This window comes from Sorex araneus, chromosome 3, assembly GCF_027595985.1.
Source record: "Sorex araneus isolate mSorAra2 chromosome 3, mSorAra2.pri, whole genome shotgun sequence".
NCBI classification, from domain to species: Eukaryota; Metazoa; Chordata; class Mammalia; order Eulipotyphla; family Soricidae; genus Sorex; species Sorex araneus.
The window spans coordinates 239,172,881-239,200,083 of record NC_073304.1 but is presented as its reverse complement, the minus strand read 5'-3'; the positions used below and the strand labels follow the sequence as shown (position 1 = coordinate 239,200,083).

At 45.2% G+C, this 27,203-nt stretch overlaps 1 protein-coding gene across 4 annotated transcripts in view; it reads left to right on the top strand.

Annotated features, from left to right (window-relative positions):
* Positions 1-22,253, top strand: part of WDR45B (WD repeat domain 45B) — a 28,485-nt gene extending 6,232 nt beyond the window's left edge. For 2 of the 4 annotated variants that reach the window (XM_055131580.1, XM_055131581.1), the window contains exons 3-10: positions 10,768-10,869; positions 12,934-13,021; positions 15,365-15,459; positions 17,904-18,094; positions 18,793-18,878; positions 19,536-19,637; positions 20,061-20,182; positions 20,895-22,253. In XM_055131580.1, the coding sequence (XP_054987555.1) occupies positions 10,768-10,869; positions 12,934-13,021; positions 15,365-15,459; positions 17,904-18,094; positions 18,793-18,878; positions 19,536-19,637; positions 20,061-20,182; positions 20,895-21,001 (893 nt within the window). In that variant the 3' untranslated portion in view covers positions 21,002-22,253. The remainder of the gene's footprint in view (positions 1-10,767; positions 10,870-12,933; positions 13,022-15,364; positions 15,460-17,903; positions 18,095-18,792; positions 18,879-19,535; positions 19,638-20,060; positions 20,183-20,894) is intronic. The other 2 variants (XM_055131582.1, XM_055131583.1) reach the window with 1 other exon arrangement.
* Positions 22,254-27,203: the final 4,950 nt, after the last annotated feature.

Below are 27,203 nucleotides of genomic sequence, written 5' to 3'. Positions count from 1 at the left end.
ATTAACTCCCGTGTTATAAAAGCATAGCATCAACTGTCTTCCTGTGTCAATACAAAAAGGACATTGCTAAACCATACAAGTGACATAACGCAGAGAAAAGCAATATAGGATTGTTGGTGCTTGATGGAGTCGAGTGTGCCTCAGGGGCATTGATCTACTCCTAGGAGTAGATCAATAAACCTAAGCTCCTAGCCCAGTATAATCCAACACAGACCCAAGAGTAAGCTCTGAGCACTGCAGGGTGGAGTGGACTCCCCCCACCCAAATTACCCAAATTTTATTTTGTTGTTGTTGTTTTTTGCTTTTTGGCTCACACCCAGTGATGCACAGAGGTTACTCCTGGCTCTGCACTCAGGAATTACTCCTGGTGGTGCTTGGGGGACCATAGAGGATGCTGGGAATTGAACCTGGGTCATCCCCTGCAAGGCAAATGCCTTACCCACTGTGCTATTGCTCCAGCCCAATTTTATTTTGTTTTCAGTTTTTTTTTTTTTTTTTTGCCTTTTGGGTCACACCCATTGATGCTCAGGGGTTACTCCTGGCTCTGCACTCAGGAATTACTTCCAGCAGTGCTTGGGGGATCATATGGGATGCTGGGAATCAAACCCGGGTTGGCTGTGTGCAAGGCAAATGCCCTACCGGCTGTGCTATCCCTCAAGCCCCTTATTTTGTTTTTAAAAGGAGATCTTCTCTTTAAAAAAATTTATGCAGTGCCCGAAGCTGTGCAAGTGTATGCTCAGCATTGCTTTGACAGAGAAGGCCAATCAGATCTATCAGTTTTCCAGTTTCTAGCTTGTATTTTTTAAATTTTGATTGCATAGTGAATGAAAAACAATTCTTTTTTTTTTTTTGGGGGGGTTACACCCGGCAATGCACCGGGGTTACTCTTGGCTTTGCACTCAGAAATTACTTCTGACGGTGCTCTGGGATCCATATGTGATGCTGGGAATCGAACCCGGTTGGCTGCATGTAAGGTTAATGCCCTACCCACTGTACTGTCACTCCAGCCCCCAACAATTCTGTTTCATAGAGATAAATATAGTAACAAAAAACTTTGGAACATCCTAACACAATAATTTAAGGATATTTTTACTTAAATTAACTCAGAAATTTTTGAACTTTAATTAACTGCTAATTAATCTAAACGTTGGACATGGGAGTCTCCCGGTGGACAGTTCAATAATGAAATTGATCACATCATATTCAATTGACTGTTTTGCCTGACCGATGTCGCAGTTGTCCCAAAATTCCAAACGGGATCGGACCACCGTCATCTTCGTGCAGAATTCTACTTCATAGAGCGGGGAGAAAGGATTGCAAAGTTTAAGTTTAAGAAGAGAACTCCCAGAGTGACCACCCCCTGGGAGCTCTTTAGCACTATTGCGGCAACATGGGAAGATGCCGTCATTGACAACATCAACTGGTTCAGCACCTCCATGACTGCTCGAGGAATGCCAAGAATGGGAAAACTACAAATAGACACTGTCTTCAGGAAACCCTTGAGCTCTTCCGCCAACGTGGTTTGGCACAAGCCTCAGGCAATTACAAGCTAACGTCTGAACTCCCAGAGCTGTGCAGAGAAGCGATAAAGGAAGACCTCAAAGAGAGAAGAGCAGCAGTGTTGGCTGATGCGGCAGAAGCCGGGACAAGTATTCGCAATGCTCGCCTGTCCTTCACCAACTACAAGACCAAGATGACTGCCCTCCAATGTCCTGATGGATCTATCACATCTTCCAGAAGGGCGATGGAGAGGATTGTTCACAACTTCTACTCAGATCTCTTCGATAACCACATCCACCTGCCCACATAACAAATTCTGCAGGATGGATATGTCATTCCCAACGTTCTCCCTTCTGAAATCCAAGCGCCATTTTGTCGTTAAAGATGAGTATAAGCAAAAAAAAAAAAAAAATGAGTATAAGCACCCAGTCCAGAAAAGGTCAGACCCGAACACCTGAAGAATCTGTCACCAGTACTCGTCAATACACTGGCTCGGCTCTTCACACGCTACCTGTCCGAATGCAAGGTTCTGTCCGAATGCAAGGTTCTGTCCCTATGGAAAACCAGAAGGACCATTCTGTTGTATAAGAAGGGAAACACCCACGACATCAGCAACTATCGCCCAATCTGCCTGTTTTCCGTCGTCTACATGTTGTTCACTCAAGTCATCCTGAATAGAATAGGCAGAACACTAGATGAAGGACAACCATTCGAGCAAGCCGGGTTCCGAAAAGGATTCAGCATGATCGACCATATACATTGAAGTTTCACGAGAGTTCAAGATGCTGCTCTGTCTGATGTTCATCGATCTAAAGAAGGCCTTTGATTCTGTTGAGACTGAAATGGTCATTGAAGCCCTAGCCAAACAGGGCATTCAAACTTAGTACATCAGGATCCTCCGAGAGCTGTATTATGGATTCACCACCAGGATCTCACCATTCTACAAGGAAGTGATCATCGATGTAAAGAGAGGGGTTCGGCAGGGTGATACCATTTCACCGAAACTCTTCAGTGCCACCCTCGAGAACATCATGCGACAACTGCAATGGGAAGGAATGGGAGTGAAGATAGACGATTGGCAACTACACCACCTCCGCTTTGCTGATGACATCATTTTAATAACACCAAACATTAGCCAAGTGGCACAAATGCTCACCGACTTCGACTTCGAGTGTGGAAAGGTCGGACTGCAGCTGAATCTCAACAAAACGATGTTTATGAAAATTGAACTAGTCCCTGACGTTCCTTTTACTCTCAATGGACTGAACATCTCCAAACACAGCAGCTGTGTGTACCTGGGTCAAGAACTCAACATGAGGAATGACTTGGCGTCAGAACTACGCAGGAGAAAGAGCAGCGTGGAATGCCTTCAAGAGAATCGAAGAAGTTGTTAAGAGGATGAAGAACCTCCAGCGCTGGGCACATCTTTTCGACTCCACCGTTCTTCCTGCACTAACATATGCCTCAGAGACCTGGGCCCTACGGAAACAGGACGAGAACACTATTCAGGTATCCCAAAGAGGAATCAAAGAGCTGTGCTTGGAATATCACGTTTCACTCAAGTGAGAGAAGGAATCTGGAGTTCCGACCTCCATTGATGATCAATCATAAGGGATACTGTCTCATTTGCCAAGGCTTTGAAAATCCGATGGGCCGGACACGTAATGCGATTTAGAGATGACCGCTGGACTAGAACTGCTACCGACTGGATTCTATGGGACATCAAAAGACCGTGGGGCCGCCCACCTACAAGATGGTCAGACTTCATCGTCACAACCCTGAACGAATGGTTTGAGGCTCTTCATGTTCTTTGAGCGAGCACATGCCATTGGGCTACATTAGCACACGACAGGGACAAATGGAGATGCTACTGGCACCCACTGGAGCAAATCAAAGATCAATGGGATGACAAGTAATACAAGTGAATTAATGAAATGTTTAAGATGAATTCAGTATTTATAAAAGGTGGGGGCAGAGTGATAGTATAGCAGGTAAAGCATTTGCCTTGCACGAGGCTGACCCAAGTTTGATCTCTGGTGTCCCATAGGGTTCCCTGAACCTGTCAGGAATGATTTCTTAGTGCAGAGCCAGGAGTAACTCCCAAGCATTGCCAAGTGTGGCCCCGAAACAAAACAAAAAAATAAAAATAGAACCAAAAAATAAGCACATAGAACTCCTGAGGTTCCAAATGGTGTGCCAGAGTTGAGCTGTAGAATATGGGCTTCATCCATTAAAGCAGTGCTGAGAGGACCATCTGGTGTCAGAGATTGGTCTCTAGGTCCTGCAGGCAAAGCATGCATGAGGTGCAAGTGTCGTTCGTGGCCACAGCATGACTCTTACCTGGGCCAACTATCCCTGAATTTGGTTTGAGGTGAAAGTATTGCAGTAGTGCTTTTTGGTGATACATTGGTTTTGGTGATACATTGGTTTTGTTTCTTTGTCTTACTATTTTTTTTAACTGTAGTGTGGATATTATTTGTTCATTTGATAGTGCATTTTCAGAAACTCAGCTCTATGCACTGGCTCGTCCATCTTTTCCATTTTTGGCAACTTACAACTCAGCAGTAGGAAACAGTCAGACTGGTTCTTGTTCCTTTTTAATTGCTGTGGTTTTTTTCCTACATGGTGAGGAAGGAAGTACGCCTGTGTTGCAGTGGTCCTTCCTAGATCTGGACTCCGTCCATTAGCCTCCCCACCCCCATATGTTTGACACTGACGAAGGAAATTGACTGTATATACCCTCCTTTGGCAGGAATGTGGAACTGGAAAGCTGTTTTGGGGGCTACCTGTATGTCCTGTTGGAGGTAGCCCTCTCCATTGCCCGCCTCATGCCAAAGTGTGGTTTCTCATCTTGGCAAACCTATCAGCAGTGTTCCCCTTTCTAGGAAGTGTTGGCCCTGAGAAAGCCTAGCAACAGTAGGAGACACTGCTACTTCAGGGTCAGAGCACTGGCCTCAGTCCAGAGGTCTCCTATCATCATTCACTGTCAAGAAACTTCAGCAGTCTAGTTCACCTCAGCACTTGCATGAGATGTTAGATGGGCAGTATCTGATCGGTGCTCACTTGCATGTGACTTTGGCAGCCACATGTGGGTAAGTTGAAAGGACTTGGGGACCCAGAGGCAAGTTGTGTGACATTTGGGAAGCAGTAGGAGAGAGCTACTTGTTCCCGAGCCCACTGGCTGCCCATCAGTGCTGCGCTAGGGATTGAGTGATAGTGATGAGTAAGGGTTCTCCACTATCCTGAACTGCAGGTGAGGAGGTTTGTGACAGTTATTGGTCCCTTGCTGCCCATTGTCTTCTGTTGAATTTTATAGGTCCCACCTATGAGTCAGGGGTGAAGAAACTAGAGGTGGCAAATCTCTTGAGTTTGCAGGAATTGGGATGGGAGGTGGGTTTGTGCTATGTGAAAAACCCGAGCACTCAGTTTGTTTTATTTTATTTTTTGCTTTTTGGATCATACCCAGTGATGTTCAGGGGTTACTCCTGGCTTTGCACACAGGAATTACTCCTGGCGGTGCTCGGGGGACCATATGGGATGCTGGGAATCAAACCTGGATCGGCTGTGTGCGAGGCAAATGCCCCCTACCCGCTGTACTATCACTCTAGCTCCCCCATAATCTGTTTTAAAATCTTGAATGATACCAGTTTTAGTTGACAGAACCTTTTTCGGAGTTGCTTGATAAAATGTATTATACACACAAAAACATGCTGTGAGGTATAATAGTTATACTTACAGGTTTTTATTGAAAAGAAAAAACTGGGCCAGAGAGGTAGTACAGGGTTAAGACTCTTACCTTGCGAAGTAAAAGACCTTTACAAAGAAAACTACATAACGCTACTCCATGAAATCAAAGAGGACATGAGGAAATGGAAACATATACCCTGCTCGTGGATAGGGAGAATCAATGTTGTCAAAATGGCAATACTCCCTAAAGCATTATACAGATTCAATGCGATCCCTATAAGTATACCCATGACATTCTTCAAAGAAATGGATCAAGCAATCCTAAAATTCATATGGAATAACAAACGTCCAAGGATAGCTAAAACAATTCTTGGGAAAAAGATGATGGGAGGCATCACCATCCCCAACCTCAAACTTTACTACAAAGCAGTAACAATTAAAACAGCATGGTACTGGAACAAAGGCAGAGCCGTAGACCAATGGAACAGGGTGGAATATCCCTACACACAACCCCAAATGTATGACCATCTAATCTTTGATAAGGGAGCAAGAGATGTGAAGTGGAGCAAGGAAAGCCTCTTTAACAAATGGTGCTGGCACAACTGGACAACCACATGCAAAAAAATGGGTTTAGACCTTGACCTGACACCATGCACAAAAGTCAGATCAAAATGGATTAAAGACCTCAACATTAGACCACAAACCATAAGGTACATTGAAGACAAGGTCGGCGAAACCCTCCACGATATTGAAGATAAAGGTATCTTCAAAGGTGACACGGAACTAAGCAATCTAGTAAAAACAGAGATCAACAAATGGGACTACATTAAACTAAAAAGCTTCTGCACCGCAAGAGATACAGTGACCAGAATCCAAAGACTATCCACAGAATGGGAAAGGATATTTACACAATACCCATCAGATAAGGGGTTGATATCAATGGTATATAAAGCACTGGTTGAACTCTACAAGAAGAAAACATCCAACCCCATCAAAAATGGGGCGAAGAAATGAACAGAAACTTTACCAAGGAAGAAATACGAATGGCCAAAAGGCACATGAAAAAGTGCTCTGCATCACTAATCATCAGAGAGATGCAGATCAAAACAACTTTGAGATACCACCTCACACCACAGAGACTAGCACACATCCAAAAGAACAAAAGCAACCGCTGTTGGAGAGGATGTGGGGAGAAAGGGACCCTTCTTCACTGCTGGTGGGAATGCCGACTGGTTCAGCCCTTCTGGAAAACAATTTGGACGACTCTCAAAAAATTAGATATTGAATTCCCATTTGACCCAGCAATACCACTGCTGGGAATATATCCCAGAGAGGCAAAAAAGTACAATCGAAACAACATCTGCACATGTATGTTCATCGCAGCACTGTTTACAATAGCCAGAATCTGGAAAAATCCCGAATGCCCCAGAACGGATGACTGGCTGAGGAAACTTTGGTACATCTATACAATGGAATACTATGCAGCTGTTAGAAAAAAGGAGGTCAAGAATTTTGTAGTCAAGTGGATGGGCATGAAAAGTTTCATGCTGAGTGAAATGAGTCAGAAAGAGAGAGACAGACATAGAAAGATTGCACTCATCTATGGTATATAGAATAACAGAGTGGGAGACTAACACTCAAGAACTGTAGAAATAAGTACCAGGAGGTTGACTCCATGGCTTCGAGGCTGGCCTCACGTTCCGGGGAAAGGTCAACTCAGAGAAGCGATCACCAACTACATTGTAGTCGAAGGCCATGTGGGGGAAGGGAGTTGCGGGCTGAATGAGGGCTAGAGACTGAGCACAGCGGCCACTCAACACCTTTATTGCAAACCACAACAGCTAATTAGAGAGAGAAAACAGAAGGGAATGCCTTGCCACAGTGGCAGGGTGGGGTGGGGGGGAGATGGGATTGGGGAGGGTGGGAGGGACACTGGGTTTACGGGTGGTGGAGAATGGGCACTGGTGAAGGGATGGGTTCCAAACTTTGTATGAGGGAAGTATAAGCACAAAAGTGTATAAATCTGTAACTGTACCCTCACGGTGATTCTCTAATTAAAAATAAATAAATTTAAAAAAAAAAAAAAAAAAAAAGACTCTTACCTTGCATGTGGCTGACCCTGGTTTGATCCATGGCAAAGCATATAGTTCCTCAAGCACTATTAGAAATAACCCCTAAGAACCACCAAGCACACGCCCCCGCCCCCCCCCAAAATTGCAAAAGGGGGCCAGGAGATAGTATAGTGGTAGTGATGTGTTCCTGATGTACACCCAGCCTAGGTTCAATTCCTGGTACCACAGATCTCCTGAACATGCTGGGTGTGGCCTTGGATGCCCCCAACACTGTAGGGTTACCTCCTTAGGTCCTTATGCTGAACTGACGACCTGGTTGGCTGAGAATTGCTGGTAACCCCTTCCCTCCAAATAAAATTATATCAAAGAATCAGCCAGAAGGGGCTAGGGAGATAATATAGTATCACTGTCATCCCGTTACTCATCGATTTGCTCGAGCGGGCACCAGTAACATCTCCATTGTGAGACTTGTTACTGTTTTTGGCACATCGAATATGCCACGGGTAGCTTGCCAGGCTCTCCGAGAGGGATGAAGGAATCAAACCTGGGTCAACCGTGTGCAAGGCAAACTCCCTACCCGCTGTGCTATAGCTCCAGTCCATAGTATAGTATACCCTACCTTAATTTGGTCCCTGGCACCCCCTGATTCCTCTAAGCAGATGTAGTTTTGGAGTTAACTTGTGATTTTCAGCCACAGGCCTTGGCTGGAGGCCAAGTAAGGGGGAAGTTAAGCTTTTTTGAATTTTGGCATAGAGAAAACCAGTACCTGAGAAGACCCCAGAGGCCAAGCATCTTACCCACCATATCATCACTCTAGCCCCTTACTCCTGGCTCTGCACTTGGTCATTCCTAGCAGGCTTAGGGGACCATATGAAGTGCTGGGAAACAAACCCTGTCTGCATGCAAGGCAAGCACCCTACAAGCTGTGCCATCTTTACAACTCAATGATTATTTTTAAAAAGCCACTCAGCAGTTGGATTAAAGCTGTTAGCAAATTTCTTTTGGACTTTTAGATTTCCTTATACCATAAAAGACTGATTTAGGTAGCATTTTTATTACAAGGGATCACTCCTAGCAACACTTGGGCTGCAGGTCTTTGCCTAATTATTTTTGTTTTGGGTGTTTGGGCCATACTCAGAGTACTGGGGCTACTTATGGAGTGATCCCTGGCAGTACTCAAGAATCACTCCAGGAGTAGCCCCTAAGGTCTACCATATGCAAGCCAAGGTCCTTAACCCCTGTATTATCTCCTGGCCCCTTTTGATGCTCAGATGTAGAAGTATTCTGGGGCGGGGGAGGTGGCTACCAGATTTATACCTGATGGTGCTCAGGGGCCTCAGTGTGTGCAAGGCACCTTTGAGCTACCACTAGGCCTCTGTATTGTCTTATTAGGTTGCCTTGTGGTCCAGGTTTAGTGCATAGAAACTGTTCATGGTTATAGGATGCTAAGAGTATTTGACTCCCAGAACTAATTACTTTTCCTAGTCAGTCACTGTTCTCAACTTCTGATAGCAGATGGATATAAATGGCTGATTTCTCGAGAGGCTGGGAATAATAACTGGTTGAGTGCATGACTCACAAGTATGGGACTCTGGATTTGATCCTTGGCACTAAAGAAATTGGGAATTAAATTTAAAAGCTTAATGCTGAGTGTTGTTTTCTTTTTCTTCTTTTTTTTTAAATTAAAAAAAAATTTTTTTTGGTAGGAGGAGCACACCCAGCAGTGCTTAAGTCTTACTCTTGTCTCTCTGCTCAAAATCACTTCTGATGAGGCTTGAGGGGACTATTTGTTGTACCAGGATCAAACCCAGGTCTGTTACATGCAAGACAAGTACCTTGCCTGCTGCACTATCTCTGGCCCAAGACTCATTTCTTTACTGTAGCATTGTACTGCAGCACTGTCATCCCGTTGTTCATTGATTTGCTCAAGGGGGCACCAATAACGTCTCCATTGTGAGACTTGTTACTGTTTCTGGCATATCGAATACACCACGGGTAGTTTGCCAGGCTCTTCTGTCTGGGCAGAATACTCTTGGTAGCTTGCCATGCTCTCTGAGAGCGCTCTACCCACAGTGCTGTTGCTCCAGCCCATTTTCACTGTAACAAATATGAAAAAAAATGGGCTGGAGTGATAGTGCAGTGGGTAGAGCATTCGCCTTGCATGCGGCCAACCCGGGTTCGATTCCTCCGCCCCTCTCGGAGAGCTGGCAAGCTACCCGTGACGTATTTGATACGCCAAAAAACACTAACAAGTCTCACAGTGGAAACGTTACTGGTGACCACTTGAGCAAATCGATGAGCAACGGGATGACAGTGACAGTGGGCTGGAGTGACGTAGGGCACTTGCAAGGGTTCATTCAATACCTAGTGTCCCTTATGAGTGCAGAGCCAGGAATAAACCCTAAACATCACTGGGTGTGAACCCAAAACAAACAAAAAACAAATGTAAGCATTATAAAATTTTAACTGATGCAGGACTTCCATATATGTATAGTATTCTCCACACGCGCATCAGTCAAGTCCCAGCTATGGCATTCTTCCCCCTTTCCACTGAGATAGCCACCATAGTTACTGTTGAGTTCTGGATTTTTGTTGGATTTTGTCAGTTTATTTACTTCAGTTATTTATATTCTATGTATGTGTAAAGCCATCTGGTAATTATCTTTCACTTTCTGATTTCTTTTAGCTTAATCACCTCAAGTTCCATCCATATAGTTGTAAATAACACAGTATCATCTTATTTGGGGGTGCTAGGGTTTCCAACTGGGTCAGTGGGGCAAAAGTCTTAACTCCACTCTCACAATAGAGATGTTGTTGGTGTCCGCTCAAGTAAATCGATGAACAACGGGACAACAGTGCTACCTCTCTAGCCTCAGTTTCATCTTATTTTTTTTTAACCACACCCATCAATACTCAGGGTTTACTCCTTGCTCTGCACTCAGGAATTACTCCTGGTGGTGCTTGGAAGACCTTATGGGATGCTGAGGATTGAACCTGGCTGACTGCATGCAACACAAGTGCCCTACCCACTGTACTCTCTCCATCCCCTCATTAAAAATATATATATAGAATAGTATTGAGGGTATATGCCACAGATTCTTTATTTGATTATCTGTCAGTAAACATTTAGGTTGATGCCATGTCTTAAATATGCAGTAGTGTGGTGAACATACAGGTGTGAACATGTTTTCTTTTTTAAATTTGGGTTTGGTTTTCAGGCCCCATCTAGCCGTGCTTAGGTTTTACTCCTGGCTCTGTTCTTAGGAATCACTCCGGTGGGTCTCGAGGGATCATACAGGATAACAGCTATTGAACCGGGGTTCACCATGTGCAAGTTAAATACCCTACCCTCTTGCTATCACTCTGGCTCCTTCAAAAATATTTTTCTGCTTCAATTCCTAGTAGTACATATGTTACCCTGAACACTGCTTGGAGTGATTTTTGAGCACTGCCAAGTGTGGCCCCAAAACCAGATTTTTTTCTAAACTTCTTTTTACTATCATTTCAGAATTTCTAGAAGGAGGAGTTGGCCATGTTGAAATGTTATTTCGCTGCAATTATTTGGCTTTAGTTGGTGGTGGAAAAAAGCCGAAATACCCCCCCAACAAAGGTAAAGTTGATCCAGAGTTAAGCTCAAATATCAGCGCTGTGGACTGTGTTTATAACATTTGATCTCCCCTGGTGACCTGTGAAATAGAAAAGACTGATCATGGGGAAAGAAGCATCCAGAAAGGGAGTCCCTGGGAGAAGTCATTTTGCCCTCACATGCTTCTCAGTGTTGATTGAGTAAAAACAGTGCATGGAGTGTCTCTGAGCATTCTAATGGTTTTATGTCCTACATGTCATGTTTGTTTTATTTTTTTTCATAAGTTCTTTTTAAACCAATAGAGGAAAATGGAGATGATCGCTTTTTTTTTTTTTTCTGCAGAGCCACAGAATCAGGAAATTAATGTGGTTTTCACATATATTAGAGACCAGTTTATTTGCTCTAAGTTTTGGGATATTGTATGGTACGTTTGTATATGTGCGCATGCACACACAAGTCTGTGAGAGCAAAGATTGCAGTGGAGCAGTCTTGCCCTTTTCAGGTAACAGAAAACTTACCCAGCAGTAGTAGTCTGGTTTATTCCTCTGAACTAGATACCAGTTGAGGGAAACAAAAAAGGCCCAAGAAAGGCAGGAGGGAACACTGGAAGAGGTGACAGATGATTTGGTGCGGATCATGAACAGATCATGAGGACTGAGTACCAGGTGAGGATGTGGTCAGGAAAGCAGTGCTGTGGCATTTTGGAAGCATTGTCTTCTGGAAGCACTGTTTTAGGCTGAGCCAAAAGATCTAAAACTCAGGAATGATAAGGGGGCCATAGTTCATAGGAACAGGTAGGAAGGGAGACTTAAGTATGCTCAGGATCAAACTCAGTGGTCCCTCCAAACCAGGCATGTGCTCCAGCCCATTGTGCTCTTTCCAGGCCCATATATCTGAGGAGAGAGCTTGGGCACACCCTCTGGTGCTTAGGACTTCTGGCTCTGCTCAGTAGTCACTCCTGGTGGAACTCAGGGGACTTTAATGGGGTATCAAGTGCCTGACCCAGTATACTTCTCTTTAACCCCTAAGACGTTTCCTTTGGAGTCATGTTATCCGTTCCTTAGGACATTGTGAATGTTTGGTGTTGAAAGGGTACTTTCAAACAGTGAAATGCTGTTTGAAACACCTACCCACCCACACACTGGCTTCAGCAATTCAGCATCACCTATTTACACCACTCACACAGTCCCTGGAACTGTCCTACCCACACCTGTTCATACATTGGTGAATATTTCCCTTTCCTTCATTAAAAGAAGAGTTTATGACGAGTAGGAGGAAAAAAACTCAGCTTTTTTCGAGATGGTTATGTATAGTTAACTTTTTCTTCAGTAGTAAGTAAATTTTACTTAATAAGCTAAATAAGCTTAAGGTTGGTGTTGAACTTTCTCTTGGTTTAAAATTAGGTCATTTGTTCCATTCTGTCAAAACTTAGAATTGAATTCTGCCTCAAGGCCTCATGTTGGTCACGTTTTAAGAGAACAGTGCTTAGCTTCTGCTCATGATCATCTTGCCCTTGAATTGACTGCTGAAGAGAATTTATTCCCGTCACCTTGATTGTATTCCCAGAAATACATTTGTCTGAACTCTAGGCAAGGACTGGCAGAAGAGATGAAAGCGTGTGTGAACTTGAACACATATGCTGAAGTGTATGAGGAAGACAGATTAGTTGTCTGTGCTGAATAGATGGAGAAACGATGAGCTCAAGCTACCAGAGGAGCTGTGATGAGCAGGGTGGTGCATGGGGCTGGAGTTGCTGGTTATAGAGCAGCACTTCTACCTAGTGACCCTCTGAGGTGTTTATGACCAAAGTCCCCTTCAGAAATGCTATTAACAGCTCAGTGATGGGGCTCAGTGGTGAACAGTCTGTCGCCATCATCTGTTTACACAGCACATGGTCCTTATTCGTCCCCACTGTCATCCCCCGCACACCCACATATACACACACATCTATCCACCCACACACTGGCTTCAACAGTTCACCATTTACACCACTCACACAGTCCCTGGCAACACACACAACACACAGCCTTAACAGTTTGTCACCATTGCCTCTTTCGAAGTGTTCACAAGTGTTTTCTAATGTTTCAGTGATGATCTGGGATGACCTGAAAAAGAAGACTGTTATTGAAATAGAATTTTCTACAGAAGTCAAGGCAGTCAAATTGCGGCGAGATAGGTAGGTTTGATGTTCCAAATTTTTGCTTTGGTTTGTTTTGGGGCCATTCTTGACTTATGGCTCAGAGGTCACTTTCTTCTTTTTTCTTTTTGGGTCACACTTCTGATTCTGTACGCAGGGGTTATTCCTAGTAGTGCTTGGGGGACCATATGGGAGACTGGGGGTTGAATTTGGGTCAGCCATATGCAAAGCAAATGCCCTACCTGATGTACTATCCTTCAGCCCTCCAGGTCCACTCTTGATGGACCATGTTGTGCTGGGGATGGAACCTGGGGTTCCTTTCTGCTAAGCATGTGCTCCAGCCCTTTGACCATCTCATTGTTTGCAGCATATATGTTTGTGGGGGAACACTCCTGGCAGTGCTCTAGGCTTATTTCCGGCTCTGTGCTCAGGAATCACTCCTGGCAGGGATTAAGGCACCATAGTGCTGGGAATTTTGAGCCTCGGTCAGCGGTGTGCAGGACAAACCTGTTCTCTCTCTGTGGCCCCAGCATATACTTTTTTTGTTTGTTTGTTTTTGTTTTTGGGTCACACCCAGCGATGCACAGGGGTTACTCCTGGCTCATGCACTCAGGAATTACTCCTGGCGGGGCTCGGGGGACCATATGGGATGCTGGGAATTGAACCCGGGTCGGTCGCGTGCAAGGCAAACGCCCTACCCGCTGTGCTATTGCTCCAGCCCCCCCAGCATATACATTTTTAAGTGAATACATTTTTCTGAAGGTGGATGAGATGCTTTCCATTGAAAGAATAAATCATGTGTTAAAATGTGCAACTGGCACCAGTTGAGATGACTTCATTGGATGGAAGAATGTGTCCCAGTTAGGTATGGGGTCCGGCAGTGCTGCTTGCTCCCACAGCTTCCTGAGTATGGTCCTGGGGGCCTCTTGTGTGTGCTGCACTGGCCTTAGCACCAAGCCATCAGACTTAACACTGTAGGACCGAGCATAGCTGGGGATGGCCACTTTTAAAATTAAAATGACTGCCATTTTGTGACCCAGGTGACAGTTCTATTGAATTCCAAGGACCGATAGCCATTAAATGGGCTGTGGGTGAAATGTACCTGGGGGTCAAGGGTTGGGTGTGGGTATGCTCTTTAGCTTTCATTCAGTACTTCAAGATATTTTCAGCTCTAGACAAAGGGTGAGGGAGCATTTGAACCTTAAATTGACCTTGAATTTGTTGAAATGTTTAACCAGTCACACTGAATCTGTCTTTGAGCAAGAAAGCAAGGCGATATAATTATTTTACGTCAAGACAGAACTCAGCCAAACAATCACCTGAAATTGCAGAGGTACAGAGTGATTTTGATAGGAAGATTCCTGGCAATATAGCACACTTGTGGGACAAAGAGAAGAAGAGCAAAAGAATAAGGCTTCTTGATTGGTTACTTGGCAGCAATATACTGAGGTAAATTGAGGAAAGAGGGGTACAACATAGAACTTAGAGGGGGCCCTTGTTGCTGGCAACCTTTGTGGTGATACATTCTGTTTTACGGCCTAATTAGACATTAATCTAATTGTTCATGGCCCCACTCTCCTTCCCGGTGAGTTTGGGTCTTTCTGTTTTGCCCTGGTCAGCTTTATGACTTATGACCTATTCATCTCCTTCCGGTTCCCAGAAAGGGCCACTCAGAGCTCCTGCCTCTGGCTGCCTTACTGGTTACCTGTCCTTAGTAACCTACTTATGTTTCTAACTTTCCCACAACTATTACGGTACATCAAGATCAAGAAAATGCATTTCTTGATTCGAAAGGTACAGGCAGACTAGAGCAGAGACAGCCCTTTAATCCTTACACTTCACAAATTGTCTCATTCATTTTGGAGGAAAGGAAGGGTTGGTATATCCTTATTGTTTTTTGTTGTTGTTTTGCTTTTTGGGTCATACCCGGCGTTGCACAGGGGTCACTCCTGGCTCATGCACTCAGGAATTACTTCTGGCGGTGCTCAGGGGACCATATGGGATGCTGGGAATCGAACCCGGGTTGGCCGTGTGTAAGGCAAACACCCTACCCGCTGTGCTATTGCTCCAGCCCCGGGTTAGTATATCCTTAATGAGGTGGTATTGTTGGATCTCACCTTGGAGAGTTCTGCTCTAGATAGATTCCGCTCTATCTTTACACCTCAGGTAAGGATCTCTCAGCTTTGTGCCAACCAGGAGTCCCAGGTTACAGATTCCCACAGATCAGTTCCAAAGGGCCCTGCATGCAAGGGCTGATGGGTGAATTATCCTCCTGTTGGTGTTTGCGGTGTCTAGTTTCAAAGAAATAAGAGCAAAAACCACAGACTACTTAAACTTTATTTCTGGGAAGAAGAATTTTGATTGTGTTTTTTTTCTTTCTAGAATTGTGGTTGTTTTAGACTCCATGATTAAGGTGTTTACATTCACACACAATCCTCATCAGTTGCACGTCTTTGAAACCTGCTATAACCCTAAAGGTAAGAAATTCAGGGGTTAGGGAATCTATCTAGCTTGTGGTAGTACACCAGCTTTGCATGTCTGAGGGCACTGAGTCTGATCCCTGTCACCCTACAACGAGAGGAGTGACGTGGCAGATGACACAGGCCCTGGGTGGCTCCATCTCCTGGGAGGGGCTCTTGTGTCCTGGCAGCATGGCTGTAGTGAGAGGGTGGAGCATTTGGGGCTGTGGCCTGGGAGACGCAGCCTCTCCTTGTCCATCCTGTCCTAGCTTTTCTATCTGGGTCCTCTGGGCTCAGTCTTTTCCCAGTTTATAATCTCATCTGCTTGCATATTTCCAGCTTCCAGGGACTCCGTAGTGGACTCTGAAAGCCATGTGTTTGTTCTGAGACATTTCTAAGTTACAGTTGAGTACTAAGACTATCAAAACAAAGTGTCCCCTCTCCCATATGGCCCTCAAGTTTTAACTTTTCAAATGTATTTGGTGTCTTTCTCAATTTTGAGATTGCTTGCATGTTTTGTGTATATTGATATTTTGCTATTTGTTATTGTTGTCTTGGTATATCACAATTTTTTATCTGCCCCCCCCTTTTTTTTTTCTTTTTGGGTCACACCAGGCAATGCTCAGCGGTTACTCCTGGCTCTGCACTCAGGAATTACTCCTGGCAGTGTTCGGGAGACCGTATGGGATGCCGGGGTTTGAACCCAGGTCAGCCGTGTGCAAAGCAAACGCCCTACCCACTGTGCTATCACTCCAGCCCCCCTCCCCTTTTTTTTTTGAAGGTGGGAAAATGATCTTGAATAGCTGCTGCTCTTAAATGTTCACATAGAAGTCTTTGTTTGGATATATCTTTTCTAGTTTCTGGGTAGATACTGAAAATTATATAGTTGCTGGCTCTGTCTTCATTTTATAAAATATTGGCATTGTTTGCCAAAGTGGCTGTATCTCCTTAGGCTCAGCAGTGGTCAGTGAGCACCACTAGTGTGACATCCTTGTGGACACTTAGTATCAGGGTATCAACAGGCACTGCTATGGAGGTGGGTGGGGATGGTGTCTTGTAGTCATAATTTTCGGTTTTTGTTTTGTTTTGTTTTGTTTTTTGCTTTTTGGGTCACACCCGGCAATGCACAGGGGTCACTCCTGGCTCTGCACTCAGGAATTAACCCTAGCGGTGCTCAGGGGACCATATGGGATGCTGGGAATCGAACCCGGGTTGGCCGCGTGCAAGGCAAACGCTCTACCTGCTATTGCTCCAGCCCCTCATCATAATTTTCATTTCTCTGAAATGAGCATCATTTCATGTGCTTCGTTGGCATTTGTATATCTTACATGTTTTTTCCGGAAATTTAATAGCTTTAAATTTAAACCTTTCATGATAATTTTAAATCAGTGTTTCATTTTCTTTTTCTGTTGTTGTTTGGGGGGGTGGGGTATCAAAAACATCCAGGACAGACAGCACCAGAAATCTAATCCAAGGCTTTTCACATAAAACATGTGCTGTTTGCCATTTGAATCAACTCCTCAGCCTCTCAAGTTAATTTTTTGCAGGGGATGGGGTTTATGGCCACAGCATTTGGTACTCAGGGTCACTCCCAGCTCAGTGCCTGGAGTCATTTCTAACTCTGAGGGACCATGGAGTCCCAGGGATTGCAAGTAAAGTATGTGCTCCAGTCTCTTAGCTCTCTTTCCTGTCCTTAGGTTCACTGGGGGGAAGTGGGAGGCCAATGCTTAGGACTGACTCCTGGCTGTGCACTTGGGGATCACTCCCACAGGGCTCAGGGGCCCATTATGGGATGCCAGGGATCAAACCCAGGTTGGCCACCTGCAAGGCAAGCAGCAAGCACCTTACCCGCTGTACTACGCTCAGGCCCAAAACTCAGTCATGAACAACTCTGTAACTATGTCACTGTGAGTCACTTTGAAAATAATAATAATAATTTTAAAAAGAGAGTGTTAATGCACACAAAAAAAGAAAAAGTAAAAACTGGAGATTTTACTTGTGGTTGAGCTGAATCTAGAAATGAGTGTCAGTTGCAGCCCCAATTCTAGGCATGTACCAGAACTTGAAGTTTTCTTTGTTAGTGTCTTACACATCTACTGTTAAACTCATTCCTAAGTATTTAATGCTACTATTTTTAGCATAAGTATTTCCTTTGCTACTTTTACTGGAGTAGTTTTGAGATGTTAACAGTTTTGCTTTCTTAATCACTGGCACTACAGAAGACAGGCCTAAAACAGGTTATTTAGCCATAAATACAGTCAACTTTTCCAGTTTCAGTCAGGAAGCAGACTCACAGGAGATAGATTTGATACCTTCACAAAGATTTTGTGATTCTTACAGAAATTGGAGACGCACAATAGAACTTTATTTGGCATTAGAAGGCACTTAGCAGATTTGAGTTGTGGGAGATTAGAGGCTTTCAAACAATCCTGGGTGCTTACTGTGCTCTCTGTCCTGTTCAGGCCTCTGTGTCCTGTGCCCCAACAGTAACAACTCCCTCTTGGCCTTTCCTGGTACACACACGGGTCACGTGCAGCTTGTAGACTTGGCTAGCACCGAGAAGCCACCTGTGGACATTCCTGCCCACGAGGGCGTCCTGAGCTGCATTGCACTCAACCTGCAGGGAACAAGAATTGCAACTGCATCTGAGAAAGTAAGTGTCCCTCCCTGCCTCTTTGGGGTATACTGGAACTTGGCCACCCTTCCTGAAGATCAGACACCCATGTTCTTGGGCCACATGCTCTAGGAATGAGTCAGACTAATAAAGATGGTTCAGAAAGTCATTCATTTGGGAGCTTCATGTTTTGGCAGCAGACTCAAGATACTGATTTCTTTACAATTTTTTGGTTTTGTTATTTAGACCACACCTGGCAGAGCTCAGGGCTTACTCTTGATTCTTCACTCAGGGATCAATCCTGGTGGGATGGAAGTAGGTTGGGGGTGGGGGGCAGAAATACAGGGTGCTGGGGATGAAGGTCGGCTGTGTACAAGGTAAGCACTCTACCCACTGTACTATCTCTGAGCCCCCACCCCCATTAAAAATTATAAATAAAAGTGTTACTTTTTTGTAGTAAGCTTTGGTGTTCGAGCTAAGATGCCTTTTCTGACTACGTGCCCAAAAGGGCTCCGCTCGGGTCCGGTACACGGAAAGAATTCCATGCACAGTCTTGATGGAGTGATACCTGCCTACCTACCTGCCCTTTAAGTTACAGTGGAGGAGAATGTTCAGTTTTAGATGATATGTGGGTTGAGAAAGGGTTTTATGGACTAATGATCTTTTAAAGTACGAATCATTTCAAAAAATTTAAAAGTTGTGTCTTTGATAATAAAACACTTCACTGTTTTTCAAAGGGGACCCTTATAAGAATATTTGATACTTCATCAGGGCATTTAATCCAGGAACTACGAAGAGGATCTCAAGCAGCTAATATTTATTGGTAAGAGCTTGTGAGAGGCAGGAAGCTGTTCTGTGGTTGGTGGGTGGGTTATTATTTAACTTCTAACTTTCTAGTTTAGGAATTTACATGCACGTTGAATAGTGTAATTAACTGCTATTGACCCATCACCCTGCTTCAGCATTGATTGGGATTTGCCAGTGTTATTTCATTTCTTTATTCGACATCCAGCTTCTTCAAGGTAGCATTAGGTTTCTGTTGTTTTTTTTGTGGGGTCTAGCACAGAGGTAGCTGCTCAGAGCACTTTCATGCTTGGTACCCGTGCCTTTGAAGGTCGGAGCAGCTTTTAGGCATATGAGATTTGGGATGTAATTGACTTGAATTTGGTGATTTGTAGTTAATGTGTGCTGGGCCTCCTAATCAGAGTTAGAACCCACCCAGCCCAGGTTCTGTTCACCTTCTGCAGGGCAGCTCATGCCCCTGTATTACTGTAGGAAGCCCCAGTTCACCTGACCCCAGACTAGTTGCGGCACCCGAGGCACACCTCCTTTAGTGGGAGACTAGGCTACCATGGCTTTGACTTTGGTTTGGCTAACACTGTTGTTTCTTAAAACAACAGGGGAGGCTGCTGGAAGGTACAGTTGCATGGTATAATTCTTGCTTGGGATGGGCTCCTCAGTGTTGTTGGTTTGCCTGCAGCATTAACTTCAATCAGGACGCTTCCCTCATCTGCGTGTCCAGTGACCACGGAACAGTGCACATTTTTGCTGCTGAAGATCCAAAGAGGAATAAACAGTCTAGGTAGGTCTCACAAAGCTATTGCTTCAGCATTTATACCTGCAGTTCTGAGTCACCATTGATGTCTCACTTGATCCTCTTGAGATCAGTGCAGTTTATTTAATGCTAAAACAACTCTTGCTACTTCCATTAACTCTGGCAAATAAATGTCTGAGGAAGATCCAGGCTCCTTTCTGGTGATTCAAACTTGTTCTGAACTCCAGTGACAATCCTGGATGTTTTGCTGCATTCAGATTTGTGGTAGTTGAAGGCTCAAACATTTCCAGTGCACGTTCATTATAAAGCTATTTGTAACCACATAATTTTCTGTAGAAAAAAAAAGCAAAAACATGATTTAAAGTATACTATAGATGTCAAGAGAACTCTTACCTTTTTAACCTCATTAAGTAAATATGGCCTCCATTTTTTCCTTCCTTACCCTTATAGCCTGGCATCAGCCAGTTTCCTTCCAAAATACTTCAGTTCCAAGTGGAGTTTCTCCAAATTCCAGGTTCCCTCAGGCTCTCCATGCATCTGTGCCTTTGGAACAGAGCCCAATGCGGTTATTGGTAAGTGTCTGACCAGAATATGACTGTGGGGCCAGAGCAATAGTACAACAGGGAGGGTACTTGGCCTTGCACACCATGGACCTGGGTTGGATTGCTGGCACACCATAAGGTCCCCTCAAGCTTTGAGCGCAGAGCCAGAGCAAGCCCTAAGTATGGACAGGCTGACCACACATACACACACACCATGCCTCCTGCTCTCTCACACACACACACACACACACACACACCCTGCCTTCTACTCTCACACACACACACACACACCACACCCCCATGCCTCCTGCTCACACACACACCCTGCTTCCTGCTCACACACCCCCCACACACACACCACTCCCCCATGCCTTGTGCTCTACACACACACCACTCCCCCATGCTTTGTGCTACACACACACACACACACACACACACACACACACACACACGCCACCCACCCCCCCCCCCATGCCTCCTGTTCTCACCGCTAGTGGCAGCTCCTGCCTTCAGGGCTTACCCGGACAGATCATCTGCTGTTTGAACTGATGACCACAGAGGGTTTCTCCTGTGGCTTCCACCTGCAGTATGGTTGCAGTCTGGGCTGTGTGTGTGCTGTCAAGGAAGGGGGCTCCTCAGAATTGCACAGCACTCTAAGCTGCTCTACCATGTACATTTCAGTGTTTGCTTATAATATTCTGGAGAGGATACACATGAGTAAAATGGTGTCCTTCTGTCCCAGCAATTTGTGCCGACGGCAGCTACTACAAATTCCTATTCAACCCCAAGGGGGAGTGCATCCGGGATGTCTACGCGCAGTTTCTAGAAATGACCGACGACAAGCTGTGACTTCACCAGGAGCACAATCAGCAGCTGTTGCCCCCAGAGCGCTGAGTGTGCCCCTCAAATTCCTGGGGCTGGTGCCAGCGCCCATGGGCCTTGTGGGTAACAGGCTAAGGGACTGCCTGGGGAATCTTGGTCGAAGCCATACATGGTATCTTTTTTCCTGAGCACGGCTTCCCATTTCCAGTATTAAAGAATTGTCCCCATCACCATGGACACTCTGGTACTCTGAGCAGCTCATACTGCTGGTAGCTTATTCCTGTAGTTCAACTGTGACGCCGGCTTTCATGGTTTCACTGCATCATCATACCTACCATCGATGCTCCGAACAAACTAGGCATGGACTTGGCAAGGATAGACAAGGATAGACATCTTGACCTCAGGCAAGATATTAGGGACAGTTGTGAAGATGGTTTTGACAGTAGAGTCCATCGTTTTTACTGAGCATAATGGCGAAATGAGTCTGTGTATAAATGTTTTTACTTCATAACCAGATTTAAGTAGAATCCTAAATACCAGCAGCTTGCCTTAGGAAAGGAGAAAGGAATGCCTCCTCCCATCGAACATGGAGAAAAATGACACAGCTGTGTTTGAGAACACAGGGCGGGCATTTCCCTTCTGAGTCCCAGTCATGGTCTGTGCCTGGTGCAACCTGTGGTTTGGTTGTGTGTGCTCAGTGCTGAGTCCTGTCTTACTCTCAGAGCTGTGAGGACTGAGGTAAAGGTTGGGCCCACTGTGTCACATGACTGCCGTCTCTGGTGAGATCCCTGTTCAGACTTTCAAACTTAGAGCAGTAAGAGTCCCTCAGTTATGCAGAAGCTTATGAAGGGAACCACCCAACATCTCAGTGCTCAGTGCTATTGGCATGGAGCGCCATCACTCTCTCCCCAGAGTTTGTGAGAATAGCCGCGCTCACATTTTGAAAATGGAAGGCATATAACATTTTCTAACATTTGGTAACTAAAATAGGTTATGGGCTCTGTCTTATTGTTAGTACTACTTGAGGTATATATTTAATTTTCTTAAATTCCCTTTAAAGAAATTTATGTTTTTGATTTCAGGTTGCAAATATTTAAAACCTATAGCAGCAAGTTTTCAGTTTTGTCAGTTCTTTCACTGTCATGTAATCAACTAACTTTGTATGTGGATTTCAATGTAAAGTATGCATGTTACTTTTATGTGTATTTAATCATGAAATTTAATTTTGCACACTTATTTGTAATGTTTCTTTGAAATAAAAGTGACTAATTTTGTTGTACTCTGTACCTTTCAAGGGAAAATAGACTTATGTATTGTGGTACAAGCCCTGGTTCAGAGTCTGGTTTGGTACTGACTGGAAGGTTCCCAGACCGATGGGGCAATCTGGAGTCTGTGTCCCTGCTCTAGGTACAGGGGTGTGATTTCTGTCAGTGAGCTCTGCCTGCATGGTTCATGTTGGGAGGTTCTGGTAGGTAGGAAACACTGGTGCTAATTGTGGGTAGGGCTGGAAGAGAGACCCTCCACATTTACATACTCATTTCTATTCACTCTCTGGTGGGCCCAAGAGTATTAGAAGGAGGTGTGGGGTGGCAAGTTGGTGTGGACCCAAGAATCTGGTGAGTGCAGGGCAGATTAAAGGCAGTGCCTCTCCGGGAGAGGCCAAACCCTGGATGACCAGGAATATTGGCACTCACCCCCATAGGGTGGAAGAGTGAGGTCAGATCTGACCATGCTGCTCGCAACTGATGTCTTCACAGGATGATATGGCAGACCTGGTCAGGTAAGGCAGTACCTCCAGGGGCGTTATCCTGTCCCTGCTGATTCAGGGCCTGGAGGATGAGGCACCACCCACCCTCTCCAGACTCCCTGCTGGTGGCTTCTACAAAGGTAAGACCTTTTCTGGTGTGAGTGAACTGTCAGGTGACCCATGGACTCTCCCTGGGTCTGCTTGGTGCAGGGCAGGACTGGGAGGGGTGGCTGTGCCTCACACCTGTCTCAGTGGCTATGTTTTGACCTCAGCCAAGATGTTAGGGACAGTTGTGAAAGTCTTCTCCAGTGCCTTCCAGAAGGCAGCCAGCACTAGGGTTTGGAATTTTCAGCAGGCAACAATGAGAAGTCCAATTCCTAACTTGCCTGGTGCTGTGGCAACGCCCCGTTCAGGGTTGTCCCTTGGACTGCTGCAGTCTGAGGTGACAGCCAAGTCCTCACAGATGGCTCTGGTCCTCTGCAACTTGTGCCAAGTTTTCCCATTTCGTGGCTTCCTGCTGCAACCAGACTAAGCTGTTCAATGTCAGAGATTAAACACTGAGACTTAGTCATGTTCTTTCTGGCATTCATGATGTGAGGGCAAGGACAAAGGTGGGCTCCTGGTGTGAAATTCCACATTTCCTTGAGTCTTCCAATAGGAGCCATGACCAATTGGCCACATGGAAAGGCCATATCTACCCATAACCTCTGTTAAGCGTCTCAGGGACAAGTGAGCGGATTGCCTGCTGGTGTTGGTGATATTACAACGTGTGAAGAAGGGCAAGCCAGAGCTCAGGCATTTCCTGAGGTGGGGCTGAACGAGGGAGGTCACGGAGTGGGAAGAGGCGTGTTTACTTTGAAGTCAGTGTAGGTGATGGTGAACCACGAAGTGAGGAAAAGGTTCTGCCATCATAGGACCAGCTGCCAAGGACACATAGACTCAGCTAAGGTGGCTCACGCTGCTGGTGGTATTGCCTGCTTGTTGTTTGCAATTGTTGAATCCATTAAAAAAAAAACTTCCATGAGGTATATATATCTCAGAGAAACCACACAGCTTCCCTGTGTGACGCTTTGATCCCTGGCATCTCATAAAAATTACCTTAAAATTTAAGACGCTAGAGATGTGGTTCTGGCTTACATCCCTGGAACTGTAAACAACCCCGATAAACAACGAACTGAAAACTGGAGAGAACAGAGAAGAAAACTAAGTTGTTCTGTATTGCCACCTCAGTCAACTTTGGAAACTTAGGTTTTACCAGAAACTTGGTACTAAATGTTTTGGTTGTTACTAACTTTTGTGCTACTCCTTAGGGCTACTTGGCTATATGCTCAAGGGTCATTCACAACAGTGCTGAGTGACCGTATATGGTGCCAGGGGATTGAAACCAGGCCAACTGTATGCAAGCCAATTGCTGTACTCTGGGCCCTAAATGTATTTTTATTATATATAACAACATGCACACATTTTTAAAACTAATTGCCCAAAGAAACTTATTTGTGCTGTAAATTTAAAAAGTGGAATCCAGATTACATGATTGTCCAACTGTCTCTTTGGATAATAGAAGTTAAACTCCTGGGCAGAGGGCTCACATGTTTAAGATTGGACTCCCACTGCCTCCTCTCCTCGAAATCTGTCAGCGTCCACATCCACCCAGACATTTTACATCTTGAAGACCAAACCCTGAGCACAATCTCTCAATCTTGAGTAAAGGTCTTCAGCAAGAGTCAACCTTTAGAATGCTTTTGCTGGCATCTGATTTGAATGGCTTGTTCCTGTTTTTATTTTTCTGGGGGTTTTTTTGTCTTTTTTTTTCCCTAAGTTTTTACATAATCATGCACTGTTTTATCTGCTGTAATTCAGTGGTGTTTTTTCTCCCCTATAGAGCTTGAATGTTTTGTACCTATACCTTCACGGTTTTCGGTATTGATTTATGACAAAAATAAAACTTTGGGTGATATTTTACAGCTTTCCTTAATCCAGGCTGATGGAAAATGAGTTAGTTAAGTGTGTCACAAGGTGAGTCTCATTTTTTCTGCACAGTCTTCAGGCCTGGGCATCTGAAATCTTTCTTCCCTCTTGTCTTGAAATCTTATCTGGGTGAGCACTGGGAACACTGAGAAGGGTTCAGGTTGGAATCAAAAGCCATGAAGTTGTCCTGTCATAGTGGCATTTTATCAGTTAGCTTGGAATTCACTAACTTACAATGGCTATTCTGTGTAGTTTCCATTCTTTTTGGGGCCACACCTGGCATTCTGAGGAGCGAACCCAGGGCTTCGGTGTGCACTCCAGCCCCCGGGTTATCTGCCTACCCTTGAGATTGCTTTAAAATATTTCTGTTTCTTTGGATTCTCAGAGGTTCTTGGGTCTTTGTTTTGGTGTCTAGATTCAAGGAGAAGATTCTTTGTCGTCATTTCAAATACTTTGGATGTGCTGTTTTTTTTTTTTCTTCTGTCTGCTTTTCAATTTTGGAGATTTCTATTGGTATTTCCTGGACTCAGATTCTTTCCTTATCTGTGCGCAATCTCATGTGCCCACCTGACAGTCTTCATTTCTGTGACTGTTTGAGCATCACTGGAAAGCATCCACTGTGTGCATGTGTGTACGTGTCTGTGTGGTGCAAATCTCCATCTGTTCACATTGGCCCTCTGTACTTCGTCCTGTAGGGCCCTGGGCCTACATCTAGTTCTGAGGTTCTGATCACAGGGTTTGAGGGGGTTTGATGTGTGGCAGCAGCTGGTAGGAGCCAGCAGCGAGCTTTGTCCCTCTAGAGATGACCCTTTGTTGTGCACATGCCCAGCCAGTGCCCAGGGAAGCCCAGGAAAGAGGCGTTGAGACAGTAGAAGCAAGTCATACAGAAGGTGCCATGGATACTGAGGTGGGTGCTGCCTGTGCTAGCCGGGCTGGTACTCCTCAGCTCGCCTTGGTCTACACATGACCTGTCAGCAGCAACTAAGGGGCATTGCCCTTGCCCTAAGCCCAATTTCTGTGCTGGTTCAAGAGAGATGGGGTTGCACTGGTCAGTGAGTGGCTGCTCACACCTCTCCACAGCAGCTGTCCTCTGCTTCAGGTGATTTCAAATCCGGTAATCCAAAGGTTGGATATTTAGTTTTTGAAAAAAGGCATACATTTTTAAAAAATAATGGGGCTTTTGGCACTGTAAATATTTTGACAACTGGTCATGACGCTTTTGGTTAAGAGAAGGTCACCAACAGCCCAGGGTGTGTGATGAGTGTCTCCGTTGAGAGCTCCATCTGTGAATGCACTCAGTTTGCTCCTCTCACAAGTGGGGCAGGATGGCTGGGCCAGATGCTCCCCTCCCTCCAGGTCTCAGGCTCCAGTAAAGTGGGTTCCCCTCCTGAAAACAGGCCCTTGTGTGCTGGGGAACTGAAACCTGGCTGCTTTTCTCAGGAGAACATGGGCCAGCTGGCAGTGAATCAGTGAGTGCTCCTGGGTTCTTAGCCGGGTCCGCAAGTTTCCTGGCAGGCTAGCAGCCAAGTGCTCCTCTTCTCTGGGCCTGGAGGCAGCAACTATTCTTGTGTCCTCCTTTCTTACTAGAAGAATCCCATATGCCCACGTTCCCCAGCTCCCCTTTGGTTCAGAAGCACTTGTTACTTAGGATGGGTGGACACTACACTGTTATCTAATGGCCTTTACTCACAGCAGTTGTCCTTATCTGGAAGTCACTAGTGTCATTCTGACTCTGATGGGTACATCTTTTCCATTCTTTTTGGTTATGATACAAGCTGTCTTTTTGGTTTATTTTAGTCCACAGTCAGCCGTGCTCAGGGACTCCTCCTGGTGCTGCCAGGGATCCCCGGTGGGCCCTGTGCAAGGCAAGTGCCCTAACCTCTGCACTATCGATTGTGGACCCAGTAGCTTCTTAGTCTACTTCAGAACTAGTGTTTCATCACTTCACCTTTGTCCTCCTGTCGCAGATTTGTACTTTACTTCCACATACACTGAAAATTCTGAAAGACAGTCTTAAAATTTTCACATTGAAGGCACATCTATTTCAAAGACTCTGAAGGAAAAAGGATTTTTATCACATTGACTCAGAAATAATCACCTAAAGGACAAAAGCTAGCAGCAGAAATGGGGGCTGGATACAGAACAAAGTGAGCAAGGTGCTGGCCTGGCACGCAGCTAACCAGGGCTCAATCCCCAACATCCCACATGATTCCCCCCTCCCCCACCACGGCTCCCCGAGCACTGCCAGGAGTGATCCCTGAATGCAGACCCAGCAACAACCCGAGCACCACTGGGTGAGACTTAAGGCAACAGAAAGGGAGCTGGAGGTATGGCTCCATAGGCAGGTCTATTACCTTGCACCCAGCCAACCTCGATTCCAGTTTCAGCACCACATATGGCTCACTGAGGCCTGCCAGGAGTGATGCCTGAGTGCAGAGTGTGTGAGTGGGATCCCCTACCCCCCCCAAAGGAAATGGTAACTACCATTTACCTTTTTTGTTTTTGTTTTGTTTT